We start from the raw sequence: 14,494 nt of genomic DNA, 5'->3' as shown, positions 1-14,494 counted from the left end.
CACCAAGTCTCTGATGGATGCGCTCTCAAATATGTACGAGCAGCCTTCAGCCGCAAATAAGGTACATCTCATGAAAAGACTATTTACAATGAATATGTCTGTAGGTGAAAGTTTCAACAGGTATCTGAATAACTTCAATGAGTTGTTTGATCAACTCGCCTCAGTCGGGATAACGTTTGATAATGAGATTTGGGCTCTATCGATTCTTAGTCAGTTGCCTGAAAATTGGAATGATGTCGTCACTACCATCAGTAGCTCCGCAGGAAAATCGAAGCTTGTATACGATGAGGTTGTTAGCATGATTTTGACAGAGGAAATAAGAATGCAGCCAAACCATAGCTCCAATTCGAGTTCACCCTTGAACATGGAGAGTCGAGGCAGAGGAAACAAGCATGGACGATCAAACAACCACGGCAAATCTAGGCCCAGGCGGTCTCAATCCGGAAATCCCAAAGGTACTTAGGACACAGGTTCTCAGAGTACTAAAGCTATTGAGTGCTGGAATTGTGGAAAGACTGGTCATTACAGAAACCAGTGCAGAAGTCAGAAGAAAGAATTTGAGACGAGGGCAAAGACAGAAGCAAATGTTGCTTCTGAGAATGATGAGATGTTGATATGCTCTTCGGAGAGCAAGCAGGAGTCTTGGGTCTTAGACTCCGGAGCCTCATTTCATGCCACATGCTGCAGAAATTGCCTAGAGGAGTACACACCAGATAATTTTGGTAAGGTGTACCTTGGCAACGATCAACCTTACGATGTAATCGGCAAGGGAGTTGTGAAGATCAATATAAACAGGTCAGTATGGAAACTGAAGGATGTCAGGTATATTCCAGACCTAAGAAAAAATTTAATCTCAATTGGTCAGCTGGCAGATGAGGGATACACGACAAAATTCATTGGCGATGAATGGAAAGTCTCAACGGGTGTACTAACAATTGTGCGAGGTAAGAAAAGCAGAACACTTTTTATAACCTCCAATGCCTTCATGTCTATTTTAGTTGCTGCAGGAAATGGCGACAGCAACATCTGGCACCAACAACTTGGTCACATGAGCAAGGAGGGACTCAGGGTGATGCACTCAAAGAAAAAATTGAGTGGTCTACAGTCAGTGCAAGTTGATATGTGTGAGGATTGTATAGTCAAGAAACAGAAGAGGGTTAGTTTCCAGATAAACACCCATGAATGTGTTAGGACACATCAGCAGAATACCGAGAATCCTCAGGTGGAGGAACCAGTGGAGCAGATCGTCACACCACCATCTCCTACTCCAGTTCCGGAGCTTAGGAGAGCTACTCGATCACATATACAAGACAGAAGATATATTAACTACTTACTTCCTACAGATGGAGGAGAGCCCGAATGTAATGATGAAGCATATCAGGTGGCAGATATAAGCAAGTGGGAGCTTGCGATGGAGGATGAGATGAAGTCCCTCACCTCCAACAAAACGTGGAAGTTGCCCAAAGGCCTTCACAACAAGTGGGTGTACAGAATCGAAGAGGAGCATGATGGCTCCAGAAGGTACAAGCCTCAGTTGGTGGTCAAAGACTTCGAATAGAAGGAAGGGATTGACTACATCAGCATTTTTACACCAGTTGTGAAGATGACAGCCATCAGATTAGTCTGCAGAAATCGAGCAGATAGGAAGGTGGCGACTACAGAGAAGCTGAAGTTGTGTTTAACTTCAGTTGGTCTTCATGCTTGAAGACACATGTTATAAGAACATCATTTATTCATGATACTCTGGTTGAGTAGGTGTCTCTGTCTCCAAGTGAGAGATTGTTAGAAGATGGAGCCAGAAACACAGCTGGAGACACGTTGAGCTGAGTCAGAAAACGTGTGAATTTATTCTCCATTTATCTCTTGATTATAAAACTTCAAATCTGTGATTAATTTGTATTGATTCGCATTCAATTATAATGTAAAATCCAAGCCTATATAAAGAGGTTGTGGAAAGTGATAATATACGAAGATAATAGCTCAGAATAGCACAGCACAGTGTAGAGAGAGCACAGAGAGTGCAGAGAGAGCTAAGAGGAAGGAGGGAGGAAGAGAGAGAGAGAGAGAGAGAGAGAGAGAGAGAGAATTGTAACATTTTTCGAAGAGTTATTGAATAGTTGGTATGTATTCCGTGGACGTAGGTCGTTCTTGACCGAATCACGTAAATTTCTTGGTGTCACTTTCTTCTGAATGCTCACAGGGCCCTAATAGAGGGTAGAGGGGATACAAGATAAGAGACATAGTGAAGGGGCAATTAAACTCAAACCAATAATGAATTGACGGAAACATATCTTCTTACAATATAAGGAGAGCATATTTAAATGTAGCCTTACACTTAAATAAAACTGCAATGCTTATTTCAATATTAGTAAAAGTATAATTGCAATGCTCATTTTGTATTTTCAATCTTGCATAGAAAATTATACTTGAAAAATTAAGTAGCCTCCAAATAACTTAATCAAATACTAAGGGTGCCTGCAGCATCGGAACATGGAGTACTGTTCCATCGGCTGGTTGCATTGAGCGCACAATGGTGGCTTCGAGTGCTTTAAGTCGAAGCCTTCCGCCGTCAGCAGACAACAGCAATGGTGCGTCGCCCGCGGCCACATAATGCCCATATTATTACTCTCTATATACTCTTTTAGCGTCACCACCAACCCACTTTTGCCTTTAGTCTCCGTCGTCTGCCGCTCTGTGCATTTCTTCAATGCTGCCAAAGCCGACTCACCGGCCGCCATAATTGTCTCTGCCCCTCCGACAGTGCCAAATAAGGCCCACCCCTCCTTGTGGCAATCGAGGGCCAACAAGATCTTTGCCTTACTCAAGATGACATCATTTTCTCCTGTATGCACAAGCTGGTGGCCGACTTGGACAATGCTAGCGAGACGGGCCCAGAAGTGGTAGACTGTCTTGAACTGCTTCCATGCTTTTATGACATTGTGTGAGGTCAAAAGGTCTAGAAGTTGTTCGTTTGTGGAGTTGGACTTCCCCACATAAATCATGTCCCTTTCGCTAAAGATTTTTTTTGCTTCTGTTTTGAAGGCTAGGAGCCATTCCTTGTTCACTCCTCCATACATACAAATCATGTCTTCATTTCTCCTCTAATTAAGGTGGTAAAAGAAAAAAATATAAGTTAATTGATAAGAGGAAACTCTATATATAGTTGTGGAATACAATGTCATAGTCTCATATAAGGTGTATACTATAGAAATCCTGATAGTATAAGGTAGTTTAAGTTTTCATTTTGTAATTAGATGTCTCTTATCTAATAAAATAGTTAGGAGGCCAATAAGTTAAATAGGCAATACCTTACTCTTGTTGGATCGAGATCGTCACACGTGAATCTTGTGTTGAAATAGTATTATATTATGATGTGTGTTGTGGCCCTAAAATTATCAAAACTCCAAAAACACTTCTACATGTGTACATACATATATAAAAATGGAACACATACCTCATTCAATGTGGAGGAATCAACAGTATCTAATAGCAGTCGAATGCCCCACTTCTCTTCCCTCCACAATTCTCTCTCCTTAACTCCAGTGAAGGGCAATGCCCTATATCCCCAAATTCGAAACATATGTAAGGCATTAGTGCACACAATCTTCCCTTGCTCGTCCACAAGCATCAAAACGGCCTCTTCTTTGCTCCCCCAAGCATCAGGTAGTAAAGGATGGCGCACTGTGTATCCTATCATCTTTACTCTCTTGTTATTGAATGATGTGTCTTTAGTTAGGTCCACTGTTGTGATGGGGAGCCACACTATAGCATAAAAGCCGTGCTCTCTTTCATGCACCATTTCAAACTTCTCTTTTAGAATTTCTAGTTCTTCATCAGAGATGCTTAGATTAGATATTAACAGCAACACTTTCTTCCCCCTCAATACCTCGATGTTAACCTGCTTATTTACATTGTTATTGTATGCAAAAAAAAATTAAAATAAAGGATATAATCAGAAGTTGCAATTGATTAATTTTAAATCATCTTGTTAAGAAAGGTCACGTACCCATTCTTTAGATGAGCAGTACTCACGGAGTGGTGGTTGATCATCCATGGAATAAATCAGTATATCTATCATGTTTGTGGTTATTGTACTCAAGGTTGTTGTTGTGAAGATGGTTGTAATGATTTGATGAACTGTAATATGTTTGATTAGGTGAATATTAAAATTGCACTATATGAAGGTTTGCAAAAATTACTATAAAATTTGATAATTAGACTTTATAGTTCATTTATTTTCAATGTCGACGTAATCAGCTCAATGTATTTGCTTGCTTGTGAGTCAAATCTTGTGACAATAATATTGGGTATATGTAAATCATTTTCTTTGAGTTTTCAATAAAAGCACACTACTTGAGCTAGAAAATACAATATGCTTGCACATTCTTTTGATATGCGTGCACATTCTTTTGATTCATACCTATGGCATGCTCTTATTGGAAATCCAAAGATGAGATCGACAAGTCGCAAAAATAAAAGAGAGTAGAGTTAAGGAGACAAAAAAAAATTTATTTTACATGAAAATGTGAAAGAAATGGTGATAGACACACATGTCAATCAAAACTTTAAAAAAAAAAAAGGAGATAGCTGGCATAAAGTATTAATTTTTTCTTTTAAAAAAATTCATAAGGACAAACAATGGAGGAATTAACTTTATATTATAGCATTGATTGATGTGATGGATTAAAAAAGAAACCAAAATTTTATAATCATGTAAATCAATTTATGTGATCTTCCGAATATGATTTCTATTTCAATTACAATATTGTATACTCTATTTGTACACATTAATTTTAGGCGTCAAATCTTCTGTGTTAATTGTGTTGGGCAGTAATACACAACTCATAAACAGTGGAAAGCTCACCGTTTTGCTGATAACTAAGAGTGAGTTGATATTCAAAGCTTTTACGCCTCCTTTCAATGTCAACAGCCAAGTTTTGAAACTCTGTAATTAGCACAGGCTGTATTCTAGAGCTGAAATCAATTGTCATACCCATAATAAGCCATAATTTCAAATTATTAGTTAGAGAAACAATATTATTTCTACTAAACTTTGTAGCAAAGTTATATGCAACACTTGTAACTAGCATTATACAAAATAAAAGAAGAAATATGTATATGTGCATAGGCTTTTATAATTAAGTTCTTGCAACTGTCACTAAGATCTCAATCTATCACCTAGCAATTTCTTCTTAGTTCCATTCTTTATTCTTTTTTCTTTCTTTTTTCTTTTTTGCATTCAATATTTTTTTAAAAAAAATTTAAACATCGTCCGTGCATGATCTTCAACTTTACCAAAAATCATATAGAATAAGAATTATGTCCCTTTTTCGTTCCTATTTTGATGGTCTTTTGTCATCTTATCCAGTGAAGCATGTCATATGAACTAAACACGAGCACACATAATTAATATGTTATTTGTAGATTTGTGCTACACAATGCATAGGGGTAAAAACCAAGATGTTGGGACATGCCTAGATAGTAGTTTTGTAAATAATGTTGAGATGTGTTCAGTAAGACGCGCTCGTTTACAGGGAAATATATTCAAGTTTTACAAATTTTTGTGTTTAATTTCTTCTATTGACTATTTTCTTTTTATTTTTTATTTTTTATTTTGTGATGTATGTACATCATCTTGTAAGTCATGTTCACAACAATTAGGCTTAGCTAATCCTATCAATGACTTGCTTAAATTGAAAGTGATAATAAATCATTGATATTGATATACTCTTTTTTCCTACTGTGGCCGTAAGAGAGAAGTTGCCTACACGTCTCAATTGGCAACCTAGGTTAGATAAAGGTGCAATTTGGGAGCACAAATCTCAGGGACGTAGGGCACCCAAGGTTTGAGAGGCAAAGGGATTGCGTGAGGGAGTGATCAAAGAAGAGGAGGGAATTAGAGAAGCAAGTCAAGATCTAACTCAAGGGGTTAAGGACCTTCAATATGAGATGTGCAAGCAGATAGGTGTGAGAGTATCCTCTTTGGAAGTAGAAGGAAGAGGAAAAAGAAAAAAAAAAGATTGACAATTTTTGTTGGTGATTGTAGTGACAAATAATTTAGATGGTAAGGAACTTATAAGAGTTCCTTAATGACACTTGGACTATGGATTCAAGTTGCTTCTTTTATTACTATCCTTGTGTATGGGCGTTGCAAGGATGCCATATATATGAAACAAAGTGCAATACTTTGTTAGCTTCATCAAGGAAAAAGTTAGAAGTGTATGCTCTATAAATTTAAGAACTCATGGAAAGCAAAGGTTGGTTTTTTTTTTTTTTTTTAAGTGTTACATGCTCTATTTGGGAGCATGAATTTTGGACCTTAGATTTGGATTTAGATGGATTTGGACAAATTTCAATACAGTTTTATATTACATCTTATCCAAATCCAATAAAAATTCAAATCCAATGCATCTCCAAACATAGAAATGAGGAGTAATGAAATGATATTTTTTATATAATGGTCCAAAAAACAAATCAGATGAGTTTCTAAAGTTTTGCAAGTCTAAGTGTCAAAAATTTTACAATTGAAAGGATTCAGAATGGCATGGTCGAGAGGATAAGCAAAGCACCCCTCTTTGGAAAGCTAGGAATATGAAATTACATGTAGGATTGCCTAGTAGATACAATCAATACGATGTTAAGTGATCACCTTAGACAACTAGGTTGCCATGGAAGATCAAACAGATCAGGAGGTTGACTATTGTGCATCAAGAATCTTCATGTGTTTAACATATGTTGACATTCTAGTATGCCCAAATCAACTAAGACCCTAAATCACAAAGATGCATATTTGAATATAGCCATGATACGGAGATTAAAGGGTTCAAGTTGTTGGATCTAGAGGACAATAAAGTTGTGATTGTTATAAATGTATACTATTTGATGAGACATCCATGAAGTGACGTCTACTAAGAAATAGGGTCAAAGGGGCGAGCGGACTGCGATATGCGGGTGAATTTTGGCATTTTGAGCGAAAATTAGGAGGAGGCTACCAGACGTTGGGGAACAACTAAAATTGCTCTTAGCAAAATAGTAAAAAGAGATAAAAAGATTACGTAGAAGAAGTTACCTGACAATGTTTGACCTTATATGGGGGCACTTCCAATACATGTTTAAGGATATGGTGTTTTTGTAGAATATAATCTATTTTTCCTTAAGTATTATGGCAGATATCCGATCTACATTCCTTTTATATTGCATTTTATAGTCTGTAGAAAAATAAGTAATGGAATCTATAGGGAATAGGTTAGGAGTTCGTGGAAGTTTCCTAATGGAAGGAAAGCATTAAGTTTCGATGGGTGTTTATGAAGAGAATGATGTGATAGCTTTAGGAAAAGGAAGTTAGAAGTTTGATAAGGGGTCCAAATTAATAGAGACAAAGGTGGTGATAACTTTGGACGGCAGGTCGCTATTAATAAAAAGATAAACAGTATTTTGTTTGCATATATGATAAGGCATTAAGTACTCAGGGATAAGCCGATTGTGGGATTATAATTCTTTGTCGTTTCGAATCACTTAAAAATCGTTTAATCAGTGCACATAATTTGACATGAAGGATCTTGCAATGAAGCTCCTTAGGATGGAAAGTTATAAACATAGAAAAGATAAAAAAATGTTTATTTTAGAAGACCTGCATGTAAAAGGTGTTAAAGAGGCTTACGGGCGAATCCAAAAACAAAAACCTTTCATTTTCCAAAGTCAATTAGCAGTGGTTCTTTAAAAAGGGGCTAGGTATAATGCACGCAGCGCAAGTCAAGAAAAGGACTTCCAACCTTTTATTTCATAGTAATTTTAATAACTAATAGTTTGAAGCCTTAAGAAAAAACTAATTTTTTTTTAGCACTCACTTCCTTCGCCTTAAATCAAGTTCAGATTACTTTTTTGATTTATGAATAATTTTAAAGTTTTGTCTACTCCATTAGCAAACATTTCAAAGTTTCTTTTTCAAAAATTCTAAAAGATATGGACATGTGACATTGTGGGCCCACATATACTCAAGAGGTGTTGGTTGAAGTATGTGGGCTCCACTTCCTTAACCATCGCCACAAGCGCGGGCACGATCTGAACTGCAAAGGCTTATAATGGTAAGTGGTGCCGCGCAGCATTTAATCATTACTTTACTCTCCCCTTTAACCTACATGGAAAGGAGGTATGCTAAGGGTGCCATGTTTAGATGCACTGGGAAGGTTTATGTCAGGTGGTGATGAACGTTGTCAGTAATGTTGTCCTAAGAAATTAATTTGGTAAGTTTATGACAAATCTAGTTTTTATGATAATGAGCATCGGTCAATCAAGAGTTAATTTTGTTAAATTTTTGGTTGTTGAGAAAGAAAAAGAAATGTAAACAAAATTGAAATACAAGTGGCCGTTTTGGTCATCCACCTAGGTCACTATAGGGATTAAGAGAGTGAGTGTAGTTTGGAATCATTTAGTTCTTGTGATGAAAATTAGAAGAAAGGACATTTTGTTAATCATTTGGTCCAAATGGAGACTATGCCAGGCACGAAGAATTTTAAGTGGGATTCTCAAATCTTCACTGGATAACATACTATGGATCTATTAGCCATTGCATTAATTTTGATATTAAGAGGCATGATTTCAAGCTTTAATTGAGGAGTAATATAAAGGATGTTTGATAGTAGGAGCCCTGGTGAGACAGAGTTCCACTACATGCGACATGGTTTTTCATGCAAGAGATAACTTAATTGGAAACTTGTATTGCATGTTGTTATTGCGCTATTGGCTATTAAGACAAATATGTGAAACTAACAGAAGTTATAAAAGGAATCTAGGTAGTTAAAGGATTACTAAAAAAAGTTGGAAGAAGGAAATAAGCTATTCATTTATTTTATGATAGTCGATCACTGAGTCATCTGGTAACGAATAGGACTGTATCAGGGGAGGACATGCATTAGTATAAGGTCGGAACAGACGTGGGGTGTACTCTTTACATATCAGGAAAATAAGTTAGTTGATTGGATATCGACTTATTGGGTCTTTCTTAAGGGAGGATGTGGTACAAAGGAAAATGTTGCAAACATGAAATGGGGAGGGTTCTTACTTTCTGTGGAAACGGGTTGGAATGACCTTTTTACAAAATAAAGTCATTGAATAAGTGATCTATGACTTCAAGTAGAGGTATAGGTATAAGAGGCTTTTAAGGCATTTATACACTAAGGTAAAATGTAAAATTTGCTAAGTTGTTGCTCATATAGTTAGAAGGTGGTCTACTAAATCTATAAGAGATGGGAACATTTTGCTTAAATGGCAAGAGGCTTAAAAAGCTCAATTGTGCTTTTTTTTCCTATTTGTGTGGGTGGGGGGGGGGGTGTTTGTGGGGTGGAATCCCTAAGTAAAGTTAGTATTTTGAGCCATATATTTTTAACACACACACACACATATATATAAGCTAGTGTTGAAACCTTATGTTAGTTTATTCCCAATAAACTGGAGATTTTGATAATGGTTCTTTTTTATTCTATATGTTTTTTTTTTCTTTGTCTATACATTATCCTCTTGCTCTACTCATTATAGTAGTATTATTGTTGGGGACAAAAAGATTTTAAGGAACTTTTACCAAATTTGTTATTTTAGCTAACAGTTTTAGTTTCTAATAACCCAAAATCCATTGGGTTTCTATATGAACTAAGAATTCACCACTCAGGCCCCCCCCGCGGCCGCGGGGGACCCCCCGCCCCCTCTTTTCAAAATAGATAACAAAAGAAAAAAAAAAAAAATAAAAAAACAACACAAATGCAGACTTTAAATAACCAATATTTTAACTAAAAGCTTAAATTATTAGACAAGGCTACAAGAATGGTTTATAGTATCTTCAACTTACCTAGGCAGTGAGGACCAATATTTAGACCTTTTCATCAAAAGAGTCACACCATGTGAATTCATTAAAAAATTCAAACTAGCACAAGGAATGACTTTTTGCATCAAAAACAAGTAAGAGAAAAATTATAAAACTAACCTTAAAATGCTTGTGCAAAAAGCAATGCCGCTGATGAACAGTAAATATGGAGGGGGTAAGGGTCATCACAATCTAACAAAAAAAAAATAAAAGAAAGAGAAGAAAGGAAAAAAAAAAAGAACCGTTCGTCAATGTAGAAGATGTTTGATCAGATAATACAAAGTTACAGTTTAGTTAAGGCGTCATAGGAGTCCTCACCCATGGGTATGAAATTGGACTTGTACACCTCACACTAAACCCCTCTTACTAAGGGAGCAAAGAGGTGTTTTAAAATGAGTCCTCTAATAGTCTATGGTTGCCCAGTTGCCTTAAAAGATCCACGCGACTCAATGATGCTATTGTTGTTGGTTGGACCCGTAGGAAGTTGGCCAGGAAGTTCAGTTTTAAGATAGCTTTTTGGTCCCTTGGATCCAAAAATTGGAAAAAACTCCATACTTTGCTGCAATGCTGCGGGGGCGGCAGTTGTTATTGGCCAGGAATGATTTGACTTCCACTGCGAAGTTAGAAGAGAAGCTTTGCAATATGGCCATGGTTGTAAGCGTCCAACCTGACATTACAACACAATCTATATGTAGTATAGGAGCCTGGATAAATAGAATTCTTAAAAAATTCATATAGTAGATTTTTTTTTTTAATAAAATTTGTAGATGAGTGGTCGGCACTGCTACAAATGGCAGTGGATTTATAGGCAAGTTTGGGGAAAAATTGTGGTAACATTGTTACCAACAGAAATGAAGCCGGGGACGTTATATTAGATACCGCGTATGCAAATTTTTCCTGTTGTATATAGACCGGCTATTGTATTGTAATAGGTATTTATCAGTTCTTCAGTCACAAATTAAAGATATTAGTGCTAGTTGTCAAGTGTCGACCTAGTGATGTTGTTCAAATCTTGTGAGCAATCCTTATTAATTATTTAAATTCTCGCTTACTGACAACTAACTAATAAGGGATTCCCATTCAAACTAATATAAGAGGGGATTCTCTGCATCGTAAGGAAAAACATATTGCAAAACTATCTTGAGGGTATTAATTATATATATAAGTTAAGAATCAAAATATAAGCTTTTTCAAAAGGAATAAAGGTATGATGATATAGGCCATTTGAGTTAAAGTACTCACAATATAATTATCATACTAACTACTAAGGTAGGTATATAATTAAATATCTGGAGTGCACGTATTATTAGCCATATACAAATAAAGATGCAATAGAGTCTCAAAAGATTTAAGACCTGACAGATTATTATTGGAAGTCATGTCTCATGTTATTGCCTTGCACCATAAATGAAGCAAAGTGAAGAAAGTAAGTAAAATCCTAGCATTTTCTAACAAGATATTCAAGGATTGAGATCAAGACACTCACTCACACACACACACACACACACACACACATGTGTGTGTGTGTGTGTCGTGACATAGGGAAGGCAATCACAAAGTGGAAGAAAACTTAAGCAGCACCGCTTAAAAACATAGTAAAAGTGTCAAAATCTATGACAAATGACCGTCGGGATTAATGAAAGAAACTTAATATAATTTTATATTATATTATTGTGCCAAAAACATAAAATCCAATCTTAAGTTTATAAAATGTGTCTGCCGAAAAAGTAGTGAAATAAAACAAGACTCTTAAAGATTGAATATGAGTATCATTTCTTCGTGACTTTAGTTTGTCATTCTATAACAAGTTAAATTCATTCTTATTAGTTTTCAATTAGCATTTATGGTAAGGCAATTAACGAATTCACAATTGAAGTTTCTACTTTTTATAGTAGACACTTGTGTAATGCCAGATGTTTCAATTATTGGACTTTATTTATAGATTGAGCGAGCAAAGATTGTAAACTATTTATGCACAAACAAGCCTTATAACTAATGGATCAGTCTTGCCTACACAATAAAGTTTTAATATTTTGAGAGTTTGTTTAAATCTGTTAAATGAAATGATGTTGCAAATATTCTATAGGAACATGATACTAATATTTTATTCGATCGAACACTTAAATCTAAATATTGTAATTGAACTAAAACGACTCTAGCGCGCCCCCGCCAGGGAAGGAGGGCCCAAAGACTTGATTACCTCGCAAGAGACCTTTTGAATGGCATCCAATACATCTGTAGTCATACGACCATAGCCACCATTGCGATAGGCTTCTTCTTTCACAATGTTCTCCTCCTAACATAAGCCAATTTACAACATAATCAATAAAAACTAAGTAAAAAGAAGACACACAAGTGGATCCAAACAAATACATCCTCTTTATATATAAACACTTTTAGAAAAATATAGATTTAAGTAGCCTTCCCAAAAATTTGACTATCCTGTGAAAAAAAAAAATTAGGTCCTTTAAGACCAATGTGATCCTCCCATTAGGCCCTCCTATTTATTGAAAAGCATGAATAACCGAAAGAAAGAAAAAAAAAACAAAAATTCAACATGGTAGGGATCCCCAATATAAAATGATAAGACCTATTATTTGGGGGGGTTCTATTTTTGCATTAGATTGCAGGACCTGATTTGGAGAGAGCCATGTTAATAGGGGATCTCTGAAAAATCTATATATTGTTTTTACAACTCTACCCTTCAAGTCGTTCTCTCAAAAGTGATGCTAATGCACACTACTTGGGGTGATTGACAGAAAAGCGGGCCACCCATATTGTGTTGTAACCCAGAACGATGCGCCTACCACATGGCCCATGTCATTACAGGCCCACATACCTATGACACTAAGCATTTTCCTTTTAGAAAGACATGCAACCTTTGATCCACGCATAGGTGCAAGATCCGTCGTGGGGCCATATGTTCAATTCGCGGGATACTCTCAATACCCATAAATTTGAAAAAACTAATATTTTGCAAATAATTATGATATATGACAGACATGTATCATTATAGGTTCACGCCACTCACCATTTTTATTTTATAAAAGAAAGTATGTTCAACTCGAATTGCTTGAATTTGACTTCTCTAAAATCAAACATATATTTAAGTTGGTACGGTGAAGAAACTTGTTGCGCTAAGCACGTACTTCAGTTTACAATTAATAATATTGTTCTCTTTGTTAATAGGAAAAGGAAAGAGAGACATATATCGGATTGCATTGAGAATGGTTCTAGAGGCTGCTGTTTATTGGAGTGCAGGGATGATTCCTTGTTCGTCCGCTACGTATTAGCTAAAGGATTCTTGTCTTGACTGTTGTTTCTGTTGAGTTACAGTGGAGACCAGCAGCCACCTCCACCAACTCAGCCTAGGTTAATTGAAATTAATCCAACTACCCTTGAATTCCAACCCCCATCAATGGCTATATATAGGAGATGTGTATGTAATCTGTGTGAGGTACAGAGTGGAATTGTTGTTGAAGGTGTGTGTGTGTGTGAGAGAGAGAGAGAGAGGAGAGTTGAGCAGTGCTTCCTCCTTCTCGTAATTTTTCTCCCAGTTTTTAGTGAGATTAGTGTGCTCCGTGGACGTAAGTCAGATTGGACTGAACCGCATTAAATCTGGTGTGACCAGTTTTAAATGCATGTGTGTGTAATATTTTCTTGTGTGTGAATGTGTGGTTCCTAAACGCAAAAAAAAAAAGACCCCGAACAATTTCTCTTCGTGCTTAGATGTCCTACTGCTAATGCTTAATAGGAGGTCTGGTTTGTGTGCTGTTATTGTATGTGAGCTCTGGGAATTGGGGTTCTATGCTACGGAAGGGTTAGAAGTTTTTTTCTTGCTGCTGTAAATAGAGAAGCCCTGTATTGTTTTTCTTGGTGTGATGGAGAGATGGATATTAATTGTATCTCAAGCCTCTGGCTTGATTCTGTATATTTGTTTTAATTGAACATAATTCAGCTTTTACCTTTGAAAAATAAAAAGATATATACCACATTACTAATTAATCAAACGTGATGATCACCTACAGTTGAAATGAAGGAGGAAGTGCTGTAGACAATGGACTTGACGGCACGTAGAATGGACTTGACATCAACCTTGGTGGTGGCCGGCGCGTGGGTAGCCATGATTTCTCTCAGCAAAATGGCGTCGTCCGAGACCGAGCTGGGTCGCCTGAGGTACATCAACGCCGCCTGATCTGAAGACATTTTGATCGATCTGCAGATGAAGCAATACTAATTATTGAGGCGGAGGCTGAGGCTGAGGCTGAGGCTGAAGCTGAGGGCACAGCCTTTTGTAGTGCGGCAGATCGAGGCATGGACGGCAATATTCTCCGCCAGCTAGAGAGGAGCAAACCTAGCTGCTACGTATGTAATCTTTGCTTTTTCTTTTAAGAAAAGACAAACGTAAGCTTTATGTACGTGGAAGACTGTAATTTGTTTCTTTGTTTCACATTAAAGATTCGGTTAATAAGAAACACCTAAATCATCACACTCTGTGCATAAAAAGATGTGCTGTTCACCCATGTGTAAATTGTCACCCGCCGTAATTTCCTTTATTAATTTTATGTGGTTGTCATTATAGATAGATTTGGGATGATACTGGAATTTGTAGCCAAGGGAGATGTTTTTTTTCTTTCT

At 36.6% G+C, this 14,494-nt stretch overlaps 1 protein-coding gene across 1 annotated transcript; it reads right to left on the bottom strand.

Moving 5' to 3' along the window:
* Window positions 1-2,254: 2,254 nt before the first annotated feature.
* Window positions 2,255-14,122, bottom strand: LOC131159178 (protein SIEVE ELEMENT OCCLUSION B-like). Its single transcript, XM_058113889.1, has 7 exons — window positions 13,883-14,122; window positions 12,057-12,152; window positions 9,977-10,541; window positions 4,865-4,974; window positions 4,007-4,137; window positions 3,455-3,898; window positions 2,255-3,101 (listed from the first exon to the last, which is right to left on the bottom strand). The coding sequence occupies exons 5-7, from the start codon at window positions 4,076-4,078 to the stop codon at window positions 2,466-2,468; spliced, it is 1,152 nt and encodes a 383-aa protein (XP_057969872.1). The 5' UTR covers window positions 4,079-4,137; window positions 4,865-4,974; window positions 9,977-10,541; window positions 12,057-12,152; window positions 13,883-14,122; the 3' UTR covers window positions 2,255-2,465.
* Between the last annotated feature and the right edge of the window lie 372 nt (window positions 14,123-14,494).

The sequence above is a fragment of the Malania oleifera genome, chromosome 7 (assembly GCF_029873635.1).
Source record: "Malania oleifera isolate guangnan ecotype guangnan chromosome 7, ASM2987363v1, whole genome shotgun sequence".
NCBI lineage: Eukaryota > Viridiplantae > Streptophyta > Magnoliopsida > Santalales > Ximeniaceae > Malania > Malania oleifera.
This window is presented reverse-complemented; position numbering and strand designations above follow the sequence as displayed.

Excerpts from the sequence above, each read along its gene's own strand:
- LOC131159178 (XM_058113889.1), bottom strand. The coding sequence starts at position 4,078 with ATGATAGATATACTGATTTATTCCATGGATGATCAACCACCACTCCGT. Across the intron at positions 3,899-4,006 it reads ACTGCTCATCTAAAGAATGG|GTTAACATCGAGGTATTGAG; the intron begins GTACGTGACCTT and ends GTAAATAAGCAG. Across the intron at positions 3,102-3,454 it reads ATTCCTCCACATTGAATGAG|AGGAGAAATGAAGACATGAT; the intron begins GTATGTGTTCCA and ends CACCTTAATTAG.